The 16687-nt window shown below is 45.7% G+C and overlaps 1 protein-coding gene across 2 annotated transcripts in view; it reads left to right on the top strand.

Moving 5' to 3' along the window:
• Nucleotides 1–12337, top strand: part of Zranb3 (zinc finger RANBP2-type containing 3) — a 142696-nt gene extending 130359 nt beyond the window's left edge. For both annotated transcript variants that reach the window (XM_021198241.2, XM_029539400.1), the window contains exons 16-21: nt 1471–1572; nt 3132–3274; nt 6143–6253; nt 7071–7461; nt 10500–10631; nt 12106–12337. In XM_021198241.2, the coding sequence (XP_021053900.1) occupies nt 1471–1572; nt 3132–3274; nt 6143–6253; nt 7071–7461; nt 10500–10631; nt 12106–12204 (978 nt within the window). In that variant the 3' untranslated portion in view covers nt 12205–12337. The remainder of the gene's footprint in view (nt 1–1470; nt 1573–3131; nt 3275–6142; nt 6254–7070; nt 7462–10499; nt 10632–12105) is intronic.
• Nucleotides 12338–16687: the final 4350 nt, after the last annotated feature.

Genomic DNA, 16687 nt, shown 5'->3' with positions numbered 1-16687 from the left:
GGGGAGGGGAGAGGAGAGAAGAGAAGAGAAGAGAAGAGAAGAGAAGAGAAGAGAAGAGAAGAGAAGAGAAGAGAAGAGAAGAGAAGAGAAGAGAAGAGGAAAGAAAAGGAGGGGGGAGGGAAGGAGGTAGGATGGAGGGATAGAGGAAGGAAAAGAAGAAAAAGCTTCTGACCAAACTACCTTCAACTGTGTTTTCTACTAAAGGAGATTGGATATACGGTGTGCTGTATAACCATGTTCAGTCAGAAGGAAATGGCTGCACAGAAACCAAATCACCACACACTATCCACTGTGGGAACCACAATGAGGTGGAGCCACCAGAGACCAAGCAGGGCGATACTCAGTGTCCTTGTAGGCCTGAATGCCAGCCCACCCTGTGGAGCCTGTAGATGAGGGGAAGCAGGCTGGGCAGCAGGCATATTTATGGTTGTTCTAAATGCTTGCATATTCCATTACCATAAAATGTCATCGTTTGATTACTGTCAGTCCCTAAACAGGAGATAAAAGTGGGTGGCATGTTGACAACTCTCCACAGCTGGAACTGAGTGGAGATGAGAAGTTACCTTTTTATACTACAAGGGACCGAGGCACATCTAGTAGAAGTTTGTGAAATCCCTAGGTCACTAAGAGTGTGCAGCATAAAGGAGGAGTCGTTGGTAACAGAAGTATAATGCCCTGTGTCACAAGAGAACTGATCACTAACAGGAGAATCCCACAGCCAGGGTTTGGAATTACATAACTACATACATGGGTACACAGCACGTCATAAAAGCCTCCCTAGCTTTCTTCTTCCAACACGATTGTGGACCGCTAGCATCTGTTTGACTAGGAGAGCTTGAGTATGAGAAGCTGCTGTGGATCTAGTGAGTCTTCTGTGTTAAGCAGGAATAGCGTTCACCAATGTCTGAGAGATACCACTCTTCGGGGCAGTTCCACCTTCCTCTCCAGGCAAGCCGTGAACTTCATGGAGCAGCAATGGAACATGGCTCTGGAAAAGCAGGTTTTAAAATACTTCTCTAGAATTTCTGTCTCACTTCCCCTTCTGCCAATAACAATAGATAAAAAATATCAATCCATCTGGGAAGGGGTATCCAGATGCTTATCAATGCTGTTCTTTGATTGGAGTGATGCTCTGATATTATAAAGACCATCACTTGGGTCATGCTGCTGTTCTTCTGTGTTTACAGTTTCTCATCATCTCCAAGTTAGGCAGTAAAAATATGTCGGGGCAGGAAGTACAACATCCAGGTTGACAACAGACAACTTGGGCTATGTACAGGCAGAACACCTCTCCCATTCACCTCAGTTCTGTGGGGGACTCATGTTGGGTATCCCTTGTCTAGTACATGCCTCCCAGTTTATATTTTAGGAGACTGGTCGTGCTACATGGTAACTAGACTTTTCTTATAAAGTAGTTATGAGTACCTGCTGACTAAAGTACACTAATAATATCTCCTCATCCCTTATCAGGATGGAAAGCCAATGAACTGTAATTTCATTCCTTTGGATATAAAATTAGACCTTTGGGAAGACTTACCAGCAACCTTTCAACTAAAACAGAATCGCTCTCTGGTAAGAAGAGTTTTGAGTAAAATTAATTTATTTTAAATAAAATTATTTTATAACTATAGAGATGATTTTTAGTTTAATGAAAGAAAACCTCATGGCTTATTGCAGAGTCAAAGTGCGGGCTACATTCTTATCCCTTCAGTCAGTGTCTATTAATTTCCGTGGTGCTAAAAATAAATGTGGAATCTGTTTCCTTGGTGAGTGATCACACCTAGCGGCGCTGCTGCTGAAGGCAGAATCGTCCTCACATCGGTTCCCTCCCATTCATCAGATTAGCAGCTATGATGTATCTGTCAGAATCACACTTACCTCTTCAGGATAAATTCTAACGATGACACATTCCAGGAGCCAGGATGATACCACACTGGGACTCTGGACTCATGATCAGAGTGAGGCCATAACTTCACTGCGCACTGCACCATTCATGTTCACAAAACTGGAATGGGGATTCTGCCTGCTTTCTGGGTTTTACTACCCTGATAGTGGGAAGGAAGCATTGCTCAGGGCTCAGCTGTACCCTGTTGAAGAGGTAGCAGGGAGCTATGGTTTTGGCATCAGTTAATACTGACCCTCAGAACCCTGATATAGTGGCCTCTTGTGAGGCTATGCCAGTGCCTGCCAAACACAGAAGTGAATGCTCACAGTCAGCTATTGGATGGAACACAGGGCCCCCAATGGCAGAGCTAGAGAAAGTACCCAAGGAGCTTAAGGGGGCTGCAACCCTGTAGGTGCAACAACAATATGAACTAACCTGTACCCCCTGAGCTCGAGTCTCTAGCTGCATATGTAGCAGAAGATGGCCTAATTGGCCATCATTGGGAAGAGAGGCCCCTTGGTCTTGCAAACTTTATATGACCCAGCACAGGGGAAGGCCAGGGCCAAGTAGTGGGAGTGGGTAAGTAGGGGAGCAGGGGCGCGCGGGGGGGGGGGGGGGGGTATAGGGAACTTTCGGGATAGCATTTGAAATGTAAATAAAGAAAATAATAATAATAATAAAAAGAATTATAATTCTGCCCCATTTTAACTTGAGAAGATACATAATAAAATAAAAGCAATTAAGCAAAAAAAAAAAAAATACTGACCCTCAGAGACAGATTGACTAGATGCATATATAGATACAAACAATCGTGATAACTGTTCCTCAGTGATGCAGATTTACTGCTGCATCTGACCTGATTCTGAGGCATCTAATACAGTGTGAGTGTCACAAGTTGCACCATCCCCTGTGGCCCCGCAGGACCTGCTTCCCTGAGGCCAGCTTTTCCCAGGTTGCTGCTGGGGTCTAGACCTTGTTCAGGTTTCTCTGAAGGCACGGTCACTGTTGGTGCCAGTGTGTTCAAAGCACATACCTGGCTGCTGACGTGCCTTTAGGGACTCGGGATTGAGCTGGACGTAGGTGGTTTATAACATGGAAATACTATCAAATTGAAGAGAGACTTAAGCTATAGGACTCTGCGTGTAAGAGGGATACCGTAAGATCAGTTCTCTCGTGTTGGGGTACCTGGCTTTCCGAGGAGGCTGCATCGAGAACCGTTAATGCTTCATCATTCCTTTACTACCAGATTCTAAGGTTCGTCCGAGAGTGGAATAGTCTGACTGCCATGAAGCAGAGGGTTCTCAGGAAAAGCGGTCAGCTGTTCTGCAGCCCACTGCTGGCTTTGGAAGAGATCACAAAGCAACAAGCCAAGGAAAATAATACTAGAAGGTAAGTCCTTTTCTTTGTGTCCTGTAGAATATTGTTTTCCAGGGCCATTTCTATAGATCTGAGGCACCTCATGAAATGAGGTGAAATTTTGGTAAATTAGAAGGAAATTATGCTGGGGATATAGTTTGTTAAAGAATAATTGCCTAGCATATACAAAGCCCTGGGTTCCTTCATAGCGCTGAATAAACCAGTTACACACTTGTCATTTTATCACTTAGGTGGAGGCATGGACATCAGGAATTAAAGCCCGTCCTCAGCTATATGGGGAGTTCAAAGCTAGTCTGGGCAACATGAGTCCTTGTTTTAAGAGAGAGGGAGAATTATACTTAAAATAGTGGTTATGTCATTTTATAGCAACATAGTTCTATATGTAATGAACTTAACCAGATCTGCTGAAAGGTGTCAGATTGGCTGGATTTCACTTATCTGGAATCCTGCACATTAACAGAGAGGCCAGAAGCAGGGCTTGACACCCCTGCAACCTACTAAGCTGCCTCAGGCAGTTACTAACAACTAGAGACCTTTTTACCCTTAGGGCCTCAGAGCAAGCCCCAGGACTCTATCTACCCTACAATAGAAGAGTTGGTTCTATTTTAACATACTACCTGTTCCCAGGAGTGTAAAATAACTGTCAGGTCCACGTTGGAAAATAAAGGTTAATCGTGACACATTTATATCCCCTCTTCCGTCTTCACCGAGAGTCCATTTCTAATGTCTTTACTTGACATTGTAAGCACCTGCACTTCTCTTCCATGAACCTCTCTGATCATAACCCTGGTTCTCTTAGCATGGAGTGAACAGTACCAGGGGAAGTTGCCAGCTCTCTTGTAGCAGCTTTCCTTCTTTGGAGAAGATCACAGATTACTAAACCTACCTAATACACCTTCCTCCATTTGAGTTAGTAAATAAGGGACTGGGGAGCTGTCTCGGTGTTAAGTACACTTGCCGCTCTTGCAGAGGACCTGGGTTTGGTTCCCAGCACCCACATAATGGCTTATAACTACCTGTAACTTCAGTTCAAAAGGATCTAGTTCTCTCCTCTGGCACCATGTTCCCAGAAGGGGAACATAACTGTCCTAAGGGTCACAGTGTCTGAAGACACCATAGATTATAACAACCCTAGAACATACCTAGGGTCCACAGTATTTAAAATCAGTTGTGGGAATGGAAGGAGGAGAGTGCAGAAAGCTCTTCAGCATTCACAGAGATACCTTGGTGACTGCTCAGAGAGGAAGAGAAAGGAACGTCTTTCAAGTAAACATTGTAGCCACAGAGGGCAGCAGCTTAGCAGCACTGGTGTCCTGTGGTGGAGCATCAGGGAATGGCAGCTTTAGGAATAAAGGAGACCAGAGAGTAGGTGTGGGAGATCAGGCTGAGCCTCTTTCCTTTTTGCCATCCCACCTGAGTGCTTTCCAGAGGAACTTCATCTAAGAGCCTCTTAGAAACCTCCAGCCCAGCAGGCATGAGGGAGAAGCATCAAATGCAAAGGGGGGGGGGACTGGGGCTGGATCCCATCTTTAAAATATTAAATGTCAGGCTGAAGACATGGCTCAGTTCATAATTGGCTTGTATAAGGACCAAAGTTTCTATTTCAGCACCTATATCCAAGCTGGGCCAGCGGTAGACTGCCATAAATCCCAGTAGTCAACTCGGGACACAACCACTGGGGCAAGCTGGCCAGCTAGGCTAGCCAAACCAGCAAACATTCCAGATTCAGAAAGAGCCCATGCCTTAGTTACTGCAATGGAGAGACACCACGACCATGGCAACTCTTATAAAGACAAACATTTCATTGGGGCTGACTTACAGTTTCAGAGGTTTAGTCCATTATCATGGCAGGAAGCATGACAGCATGCAGGCAGACGTGGTGCTGGAGAAGGAGCTGAGAGTTCTATATCTGAATCAGAAGACCGTCAGGAGGAGGAGGCTCTCTTACTGAACAGAGCTTGAGCATAGGACCTTAAAGCCTTTCTCCGCAGTGACATACTTCCTCCTAATGGTGCCACTTCCCATTGGCCAAGCATATTCGAACCACCACACTATGTTTTAGTAAATAAAGTAAAAAGTGATCCAGCAACATACCTGCTACCAATCCTTGGGCTCCACATGTACCTAAATGCATTCACACATGCAAACATAAATTCACTCACTCACACACACACACTGTCACAGGAACAACAACAAAAAAGACATATGTACTAAATATTGGGAGTCCTGGAAAGAAATGACTAGATCCCCCAACAAGATTATGCTCCACCAGCTCTAGGCCTTATCCAAGCTGGAGTCTTGCAGCTAGCTTCCAAGTAATCAGTTTTAGCTGATGGGAAATGACCCAGAGCAGCAGCCATTGGGTTGGCTCTGTTCCCAGACACCAGGCTGATTTAGAGGCATCCCTGACATCATTGGCCTTCTACCACCAGGTCAGCAGCCTAGAGCCCAGGATTATACCCAACATGTTGAATCACTCTCCAAAGCACCCTGCTCTTCTTTCAAAGATGTCTCTCCTCTACTAGCATTTAATTCAAAAATTGGTTTTGTGGGTAACATTCTCCTTCTCTGTTTGCTATAATTGAGATTTACCATGGTCCTTTTGGGAGTTAGCATTCTTCATGAATGTCTGCAAACCACAATGAAAAATAAAATATTAGCAACTTGACACTAAGTCTTAAAAGTGTCAGTTCTCCCCTTCCACTTCCTCGCTAGTCTCTCTTCTAACCCACGCCTTCTCGTGTGACCTAATGAGCTTACTGAGGGTAAGAAGCTAGGAGAAGAATTATTTACTGGGGTATAGACACTATAGACAATGGAGCATTGTCTGCCTCTTCAGAAACTCGTATAGGAGAAAATATACTTAATATCTAATTCTAGATACATCACTAAAGAAGATGTTGCCATGGCTTCCATGAATAAAGTGAAAAGTGATGGGGGCCACATCCGTCTGATCACCAAGGGATCCATGACCCAGGACTCTTCTATAAAGTAAGTGCACAGTAGCACTCACACCTGGTGAAGAGCGCTGCTGCACAGTAGCGCTCACACCTGGTGAAGAGCGCTGCTGCACAGTTTCTGTGATAACTGCCCCGATGATGTAGCCACGTTAAAGGTTACAAAACAGTCATGATTTAATAGTTTTTCAGCCTTTCCAACAACACTCTTAGGCCCACAAGCTCATCATCTTAGACATTAGAGATGAGGAATACCCCAAACAGGAGCCTGTTTGGCCTGCCACAAGCCTGGGTAAAGATGTCAGGAGACCCGAGCTCCGTCTGCCAGCCTGGCAGTTTCAGTCATATCCAGCTGGTGTGCTTGGGATTGTAATCAAGTGAACACGTGTCCTGTTGTGTTTCATTTCCAATTTTTATCTAATCAACTTGGAGTTTCCCAGAGAAGCCTGATATTTAGTAAGGATTCTGTTCCAATTCATGTTCTGTCAGTCCGTGACAATCCCTTCATCCTGTAAGGTAGCAAAAAGCAGGAACAAGCCATGGCGCTCTGAGGCTGGGGAGGTGTGTGGCCCAGCTGGGTGAGGGGTGGAGCAGCCACTGGGGTTCTGTGGAGCTTGCACCGTGGTTTTGATGAGCATTTCAAGTGTGTCTCATTGTCCAGCGTCTGATGTCTGGAAGTGTTTGTTGGGGAAGCACTTCAGTATGACTAAAAGAGGCTGCTTGTGTCAGATTAATTTTTGTGGCGTGGCTCGTCTCAAGTTGGCTGAACTATGTATTACTGACTACAGATATTTCATCTCCCACTGAACACCAAAGCTGAGACCTCTCTAAAGTATTTTGTTCAATTGTAGAAAGCTTGACAGAGCCTGTGTCCCATCTCCGAATCCCTGCCCAGCTGATCTCACTGTTGAGCCATCCCCATCCAAAGGCTACATTCAGGCGGTGGATAAGGAAGGAAGGCCACTCTGCCTCCACTGCCAGCATCCCACCTGCCAGCCCGAGCAAGAAGCCAAAGCCAGCGCCTGGGACTCACGGTTCTGTTCCCTGAAATGTCAGGAAGAATTCTGGATCCGATCCAATAACAGTTACCTGAGAGCCCAGGTGTTTGCAGCAGAACATGGTGTGTGTCAGCGGTGTGGCGTGAATGCACACGAGCTCTTTCTGCGGATGAGAGATGCCCCTAAAAGCCAGAGGAAGAACCTCCTCAGTTCTGCCTGGACTGCAAAGCTCCCAGTGGAGCAGGTATGCTATCACTGTCCAGGCAGTGGTTCAGCCAGCGTCCTGCAGACTGGCCTTGTCCAGAAGTGCACAGGGGTAGAGAATACTGAAGTCACATGCCATCACCCCCTTTAGCAGTCGCCATGGTGCTGTTGGCCTCCATCTGTCAACAGCTTTACTCAGTCAGCTCTCTATTACATATCTCCTGATCAAAGATAGCCTGCCTCTTTCCAGTCCCGCTTTCATCTTCTCTTCCTCCCTCCTTCTTCCTCCCTCGCCTCTCTTTTCTCTTCTTCCCTCCTCTTTTTCCTCCCTCTTCCTTTCTTCCTCCCTCCCTTCCTCCCTTCCTCCCTTTTGTCTCTCTTTCCCTGCCTCTCTCTCCTTCTGATCCTTCCCTCTCCTCCCTGTCACTCTTCTTTCATCTATTCCTTTTGAAAAATATAATCACAGTGCAAATGACAATAGCCAAGAGAATTACAATTCCTCACTTATCCTAAGTGCGTGTTTGCTTCCCAGGATGGTCTCACTTATTTTGTTCAAATTAGGATGAAAATGCGTCTCCCCCGCGTTGTAATGCCTTTTGTGCTCTCTTCCGTCTTCAGCACCCCCTCTCTTTTTATACCATTGATTTAGGAAAGAAATGAAGTCATTTCCATGGCATTTCCTTCATTCCGTGAGTCACTGTAACCTCGGCTGTTCTCTGACTTGTTTTCCTGCCTGACAGCTTCCTTAGTAATGGCTGTACGGTCGGTCTAGAGCTGTTCTTGGATTCTGATCTGCTTTAAGAAGAGATTAAGTGGTGGTGCATGACTGCAAACATAGACACTGAGCACAGACCTACTATGTTAGCATCTTAGACTGCGTGCGAGGGAGTGTCTTAGTTAGGATTTCTATTGTGAACTGACACCATGGCAACTCTTAGAAAGGAAAATATTTAACTGGGGCTGACTTGCAGGTCAGAGAGTTTAGTCTGTTATCATCATGGTGGGAAACATGATAGCGCACAGGCAGACATGGTGCTGGAGAAGGAGCTGAGAGACCTACATTTGATCCACAGAAGCAACTGTGCCACACTGGGTATGGGTAGAGCACATGAGACCTAGAGGCCCGCCTCCACAGTGACACACTTCCTCCAACAAGCCCATACCTCCTAATAGTGCCACTCCCAGGCCAAGCATTCAAACACTTGAGACTGTGGGGGGAATTCCTGCTCAAACCACTACAGGGAGTAACCCCAAAATACAGCTTACAATGAAAGGGCTGTGTGGTCCTCTCATTATAACACACGATGTTAATAAAGCAGCTCATGGCTAGGTACTGTTCCTGGCACGGTTGTGGGTGTCAGCGTTCTTTCAGCCTCCCAAAGCTCAGGCACAGGTGTGATCGCCTTAGGGAAACTAGTTTCCAACTTAAAGAAAGTGTTTAATTTTGTGGTGTGCTTAATCAAAAATGGGTCACCTAAGCAATCCCTGCCCACTAATATACTAGAAGACTTCCTGTCAGCTAAACACATTGTATATTTTTAGCCACGAGCCTTTAGTTCCAGAACTCAGGAGGTTCAAAGGCAAGCAAGCATGTCTCTGCAAGTTCGAGGCCAGCCTGGTCTACACAGTGAGTTCCAGGACAGCCAGTGCTACATAGTGAGCCCCTGACGATAGATAGATGATAGATAGATAGATAGATAGATAGATAGATAGATAGATAGATAGATAGATAGATAGATAATATTTAAATAAATTACGTATTTTAATTTACCTGCTACATTATAATAGAATTAGCTAACAATCATTTCTAAGAGACGAATTAGTATATCTCTTGGCTATAGAAAAGTGCATTGTATCTCTAATGATATTCCTGAGGCCTCATTGATGAGGGATATTCTGTAACCCTTGAGAGGAATGTCAGCCAAGCTCCCATACTGCCTGTGTACTGCAGGCTTTCTGAATGTGCAGTGAAATGACCCAAGGTCATCTGAAAGTGACCTGTCTAGGACTGTAGCTGTCACAGGTTAGGTGTTGCACCCAGGGGTGCTGAGGGAAGATGCCTCAACACCAGGCACAAACTGAGTGAACAGAGTCTGTTATGAGGCAGTCAGCACATGAGAGCTAGCCTCCAGGGGATCTTGTACACATTATCCAGGAACAAGAAAGACCAGCCTTCTGGACCATCAAGCCTGTCAGTTAAAGCTGCTCAGAGAGAAAGAACTGGCCACAAAAGGCATATCTGAGTGCCTTTATCTCGGGTAATGTTCAGCTACATCTCATTGTAGCAAAAAGCATCACTGGCTAAATGGGTATGTAGACCAGCCTAGATACTGGCTGTTTTAAGGAGCTATCATTGTTTATTTCAAACATGCAAGGTACAGAAGTTCATTGTGTAGATTTCATGCCATACCAGGCTATGCAACATGGGAAGTTGGTAAATAACATATTCTGGCCAGCACTGGGGACACAACTCGGTTGGTCGAGAGCTTGCCTAGCACACATGAAAGCCTGGGTTCCATCCCCAGCATAAATAACCCTAGCATGGTGCTGCAGGCTGTAACTCTAGCTCTTGGGAGGTAGAAGATCAAGAGTTCAGGGTCATCCTTGGCTATGATGAGTGTGGTGGCAGCCTGGGATACAGGAGATCTTACCTGGCAAAGAGAATGTGAATGGTGCCATTCGCCTGCCACCGATGGAGGAACAAATGCATTTAGGCCAGCAATGGATGGTTATTTAATAATTAATATTAAGAATAAATATGTAAAGCAACTTAAAGGGTCAAAAACCAACCAATTTCCCCCCAGTCTGTCAGGAGCATAGGTATCTTATACTTGGTTCATCAGGTTTTTAGAATGTGTTAGATAGCATGGGACAAAACTCTTTTAAATACACATTTTACTGTTTTCAAATTGCTAACTTAAAGGGTTTTGTTTCTTTTTAACTCACAACAAAAGCTATAAAAAGCCACCCTAATGTGTTTCTCCCTGTGATTTTGCTGTGTGAAGGGGTTTCCCAGTGCACAGCCCAAGGTTCCCACAGCAGATCTGGGAAGTAGCTGACAGTGTGTTCTTACTGCAGCTAAATGCGATGCTGAGAAACCCAGGAGAAGGCCACTTCTGGCAGGTGGATCACATCCGGCCGGTCTATGAAGGAGGTGGACAGTGCTCCCTGGACAACCTGCAGACCCTCTGCACAGTGTGCCACAAGGAGGTCAGTGACACTCACCCATATGACAATCCAAATAGCCCTGGGGATGCACACGGGAGGTGGCGACTCCGAGGACACACATGCGCCCATCTGGGAGCAGAATGGCATGGGGCTTCTCTCATCGCCCCTGACACCTGGCTCTGAGGAACCTGATAGTCACAGAGGAAAGAATGGCTGCTACCCTCCTCCTTCATTCTCTGGACTAAGGGTGCAGTGCAGTGGGTAGAACACTCACTTAACGTGGGAGAAGCCCTGGTTCCATCCCAGCGCTGCACAGGTTGGGTGGTTGAGGCCTGTGAGTACTGGATGTGGTAGTGTAGCACCCAAGAGGCAGGGGGAGCTCGGCCTTCAAAGCCATTCATTCTGAGCTACATAGTGAGTGTGGGGCTGGCTGTCCAACACTGTCAAAGACAGCACCGGTGAGAATCCCGGTGAGAATCTTCTCTGGGTTCCTTTGTTTTTTTCAGAGTCTCATGAAAATTTTTATTTGGACTTAGCAGAAGAATCTGGTTCTGTCACATTTGATTTTCTGCAGTGTCTTATGTGTTGATTTGGAAATGAATTTTCTGAGTTGGATCCAGATTTTACTCACTGAATACTGGGAATTTTAAGATATGTATAAGTACCTACTTAGATGCTGAGGTTCATGGCTTCTCCTAGTTCCCACATAGATGGCCCATGAGTTTCTGGGTAGTGGGACATTCTCCACAAGAATGTTTACTTTTCTTCTTTTTTTTTCTTCTTTTTTTATTAGATATTTTCTTTATATACATTTCAAATGTTATCCCTTTCCTAGTTTCCCCTCCAAAAGCCCCCTATATCCCCCCTTCCCCACTCACCAATTCACCCACTCTCGCTTTCTGGTCCTGGCATTCCCCCACACTGGGGCATAGAACCTTCACAGGACAAAGAGCTTCTCCTCCCATTGATGGCTGACTAGGCCATCCTCCACTACATATACAGCTAGAGCCATGAGTCCCACCAGCTGTTTTCTTTGGTTAGTGGTTTAGTCACAGGGAGCTCTGAGGGTACTGGTTAGTTCATATTATTGTTCCTCCTATCGGGCTGCAAACCCCTTTAGATCCTTGGGTACTTTCTCTACCTCCTTCATTGGGGACCTTGTGCTCTGTCCAATGGATGGCTGTGAGCATCCACTTCTGTATTTGCCAGACACTGGCAGAGCCTCTCAGGAGAAAGCTATATCAGGCTCCTGTCAGCAAGCTCTTGTTGGCATCTGCAATAGTGTCTGGTTCTGGTGGTTGTTTATGGGATGGATCCCCAGGTGGGGCAGTCTCTAGATGGTCATTCCTTCAGTCTCTGCTCCGAAAGAATGTTTTTCTATAACTGAGACCAGTAAACCTAGGCTCTCAGGACATTTCCTGTGGATAAGCACTGCATATGTGGATAATGCGCCTTTTCCCAGACTTCAGCACAAAGCTTTCTCCCTACCCTGAGCTATGCATCTGTTAACTCCTAGAGAACCGCCCAGCAAGCCAAGGAAAGAAGTCAGGTGAGACGACTCTCTCTGGCAACAAAGCACACATCAGACATCACTCGGTTTCTGGTGAAGAAGTAAGGCGAGATGTAAACAGAAGCAGAAGGCCTGCAGGTAGAAGGAGTTGTCACGGTTTATCTTCATGTTTATCTAGTATTTTAAGAATAGGAAGTTTTGGGCTGGAGAGATGGCTCAGAGGTTAAGAGCACTGACTGCTCTTCCAGAGGTCCTGAGTTCAATTCCCAGCAACCACATGGTGTCTCACAACCATCTGTAATGGGATCCAATGCCCTCTTCTGGTGGGTCTGAAGACAGCAACAGTGTACTCATACATAAAAATAAATAAATAAATCGAAAAAAAAAAAATAGGAAGTTTTTAAACATAAGTCAATAACTGAAATTTAGATTTTTGCGAAGATCTCTTAGTGTTACATACTAAACAGAAACTGAGGGATGATGGCAAGTTTCTGGGGTCTTCCTGTCTCATGAAGATTGTCAATTATGTTTCAGCAAGATTTTGTTCCGCTTTTTTTCCCCTTATACACCTTAATCACTGCATTGCGCATGGATAGTGTGGGACAGATATAGTCACACAAACCTGACAGCTCTTGATTGCCATTGGTTCTGGACTGTGTAGTATAAATGGAACGTTCCAGAACAATCAGGGACATTTTGGACACATACCATCATTAGTAAGGAATTATTAAAGTTCGGGCGCATGTTTGGGGTGCTGCCTCCTTGCCTGATTTCTGGGCCAGTCCTCTTTATTGAAGAGACTTTTGTAAATGAACTGACGTAAGCACGCGTGGTGTCTGTGGAGAACTGCTGTGCTCTGGGTAACGGTGAGAACAAGCGAGAGACCACAGTGCCTCACAGCCTCGCTTCTGTTTTCCTGTTTGCTCCCTTGTTCCTCTCACGGTTTGTTTTGTTTTTTATGTATAAAATCAGGCTAATTGTCAGAAAAGCTTTTGTCTCCTGGTCCTCATTTCCTGGTTTTAAAATTCTGGTAATGATTTGTTTTGTTCTGTTCTTTAAATAAACCTTGTAATTTTTAAAAAATATTTTTAAATTATGTGTACGTGTATCCCTGTGGGGGCAGGGGAGTGAGAGGTGGGGGAGATGTGCAGTTGCCCACAGAGGTATTATATCTCCCAGACCTGGCGTCCCAGCAGCTATGAACCATTCAGCATAGATGCTACAGACTGAACTCCTAACCACTGGACTATCTCTCCATCTCTATATCCTATTTTATTAAATTTATTTCTGGTACCTCTCTTAAAAAGAAGGGTGGCTAACAAATTGTGGTGGCGCACGCCTTTAATCCCAGCACTCAGGAGGCAGAGGCAGGTAGATCTTTATGAGTCTGGGGCCAGCCTGGTCTACAGAGTGAGTTCTAGGTCAGGTAAGGCCATGTGGTAAGACCCTGTTTCCACCATAATGTGACAGTGGGGTTGGGAGGTGGCTCAGTTGATGAGCTGCTGGCCACACAGCATAATAGCTTAAGTATGAGCCACAGAAACTGTGTAAAAACCTAGATGTGGTGGCAGGCCTGTGACCCCAGCACTGAGTAGCCGGAAACAGAAGGATCCCTGGGTCAACAGTCCAGGGAAGAGGTAAGCTTCTGGTTTAGTGAGACACCATCTCAAAAATTAAGGTATAGAGCAATCAAGGAAGACACCTGATAGTGACATCCAACCTCCACGTGCATGTTCTCCATACACACACACACACACACACACACACGACTGATAGTGATAAAATTCACTACATAAAAACAATCAGAAGGTTAAACACAGGTCAAACACAATGGTAACATTAATGAGACGTGTGCTAATGATAGACTGGAGAGGTGGCTCCATGGGAAGAGCATGAACTGTCCTTCCCAAGTGCCTGGGTTTGGGTCCCATCACCCACATGGAAGCTCACAACTGTCCCTCTTCTGGCCTTAGGCACTAGCACATGAATTGTCCATAGCTACTCATGCAAGCAAAACACCCATACAAATACGAATAAAATAAATTTTAAAAAAAATTTTAAAAATTAAAAAAAGTAACCTTTTAAAAAGAAAATAGGGATAATGACAGGAAAGAGAGAAGCCATTCCAGCCACATCCCCAGCAGGAAGAGTGACAATCAAAAGAACATCACTCTCAGATCCAAGGAGGAATTCCATTTCCCGAGGTGCCCGTCTGTGCACGCTGGAATGCAAACCACATCAAATGCTTACTTTAAGCATTTACAATGTTTGTTAGCAGCTAGTAGGTCACACCTTATTTGTAGAAGCCTTATGCATTGTGAGCTTGCCTTGCAGAGTGTCATCAAGTCTATAACCGACCCATTGTGTGACATAAGGTGGAGCCGTCACTCTTACAAAGGAGATCCTGTGCTGTCTCGCCTCTTTTCTGCTCTGCACACCTGCCTCTTTGCAGTTCTCCACCTCATTTCCAGTAACCAATCATCATGGTTCACAGGCAGGAAACGCAGGCCCAGCCCACGGCCCTTCCCCACCAGCATGTGGTCTTCGTGGCAGACTTTAGTCTAAGTAGGTCAGTCAGTGGGGCTTGCTCCTCCTTCACTGTGGTGAGAATTCTCAGGAGAGAGTTCTTAGATGCCAGTTATGCCTGGTTGTTTTGTAGCAGGCCCCCCAGACCTTAGCACAACTGACTCCATGATGGAAGTACCATTCAGGCTGCAAAACTCAGCTTGGAAACAGCACCACCTGCCAAAATGAACACAAAGACCTAATCCATCAAAGTCCACAGTTCTGGGAAAGTCTCTGACTGTAGCAACCTTGCTTTTTGGCTTCTGTAGTTCTGCTTCCGGCTAATGGGGCTTGTTAACTGAAGCACATCAACTCAGGACAGAATGTGTGTAGCCCTGGGTTCAGTGCCCAGTACGGCAGTTGCAGGGTGGGGAGGATTTGTTTTACGCATTGGGAATGTAATTCCTTTAGTAGAAAGCTTGCCTAGAAAGCACAAGGCCCTGGGTTCCATCCCTAGCACCACAAAAGCCAGGCATGGTGGTGCATGCCAGTAATCCCAGCCCTGGAGAGCTGGAGGCAGGAGGGTCAGGAGTTCAAGGTCACCTTTGACTTCACAGTGCATTTAAGGCCAGCCTGTGGTGCATGGTTCTCTGTCTCAAAAAGACACTAAGAAGAGCAAGTGGAGGACCTGAGAGAGGACAGGAGGGCCAGCCAGGCATGGTAGAACATGTTTTCTAAATCTTGGCACTAAGGGAGCCAAAGCAGGTGGATCTCAGTGAGTTGGAGGCCAGCCAGAACTACATAGTGAAACCCTTTCTCAAAACAAGAGACAAAACAAGAGAGGGTAGCTAAGTGGGTAGGCAGGTAGATATAACTGTGCATCTATAATCAGTGTAGCTAAGTGGGTAGGCAGGTAGATATAATTGTTCATTTATAATCAGTGTAGCTAAGCAGGTAGGCAGGTAGATATAACTGTGCATCTATAATCAGTGTATTTTACAGCCTTTCTGCAGTTACTGTCTCTCCTATAACCATGTTTCAGTATTAGATTCCAGAACTTCAGAACACCTATATCTGTGTAATAATCCAGCTACTCAGTGTCTTAGTTAGGGTTTTATTGCTGTGAAGAGAAACTATGGCCATGGCAACTCTTATAAAGGAGTTATAAAACATATATAAAACATTTAATTGGGGCTGACTTGCCTTTTCAGAGGTCTATTATCATCATGGTGGGAAGCATGGCAGCATCCTGGCAGAAATAGTGCTGGAGGAGCTGAGAGCTCCACATCTTGATCCACAAACAGCAGAAGTGAACTGGCTTGAGCTTAGGAGACCTCAAAGTTCACCCCCTAGTGACACACCTCCTCCGACAAAGCCACACCCTTTCCAACAAGGCCACACCTTCTAATAGCACCACTATCTGTGAGCCTATGGAGGCCATTCTCTTTCAAAGCACTTCAGCCAGCTTCCTGTGTCTGTAACAAACTGAAGTAATCACCTTCAAAACGAAAAGTGCTCCTGACTGACCACTTGGTGGTGCTAGATGGTGATCACTCGGCCCCTTTGGGGTGCAGCCCAGCAACATCCTAGGATCGGGTAACAGAGCAAAGCATCTCATCAGACAGGAGTCACAAGAGAGAACTGGGCCAAAGTTCCACTGATCCCTTCAGAGCACACACCTGCAGTGACTCTAGGGACCAACGCTGTAAGCCATTTGATCATTTAAAGCACAGCAGTCGCGTCTATTGAGCAAAGATCTCAGCATAGGATTGGCTTTCCCTACAAACTTAGTCAAGAAAGATCTCCTGTGGAACCAAAGCTAGTGGGTGATGGACATGGATTGGTCACTCCTAGATGCCACAGACTCCCTTTGGGCCTCTGTACTGGCTAGTTTTGTGTCAACTTGACACAGGCTGGAGTTATCACAGAGAAAGGAGCTTCCGTTGGGGAAATGCCTCCACAAGATCCAGCTGTAAGGCATTTTCTCAATTAGTGATCAAGGGGGGAGGTCCCCTTGTGGGTGGTGCCATCTCTGAGCTGGTGGTCTTGGTTCTATAAGAGAGCAGGCTGAGCAAGCCATGGG

The sequence above is a fragment of the Mus pahari genome, chromosome 5 (genome assembly GCF_900095145.1).
Source record: "Mus pahari chromosome 5, PAHARI_EIJ_v1.1, whole genome shotgun sequence".
In the NCBI taxonomy this organism is placed as follows: Eukaryota; Metazoa; Chordata; class Mammalia; order Rodentia; family Muridae; genus Mus; species Mus pahari.
This window is presented reverse-complemented; position numbering and strand designations above follow the sequence as displayed.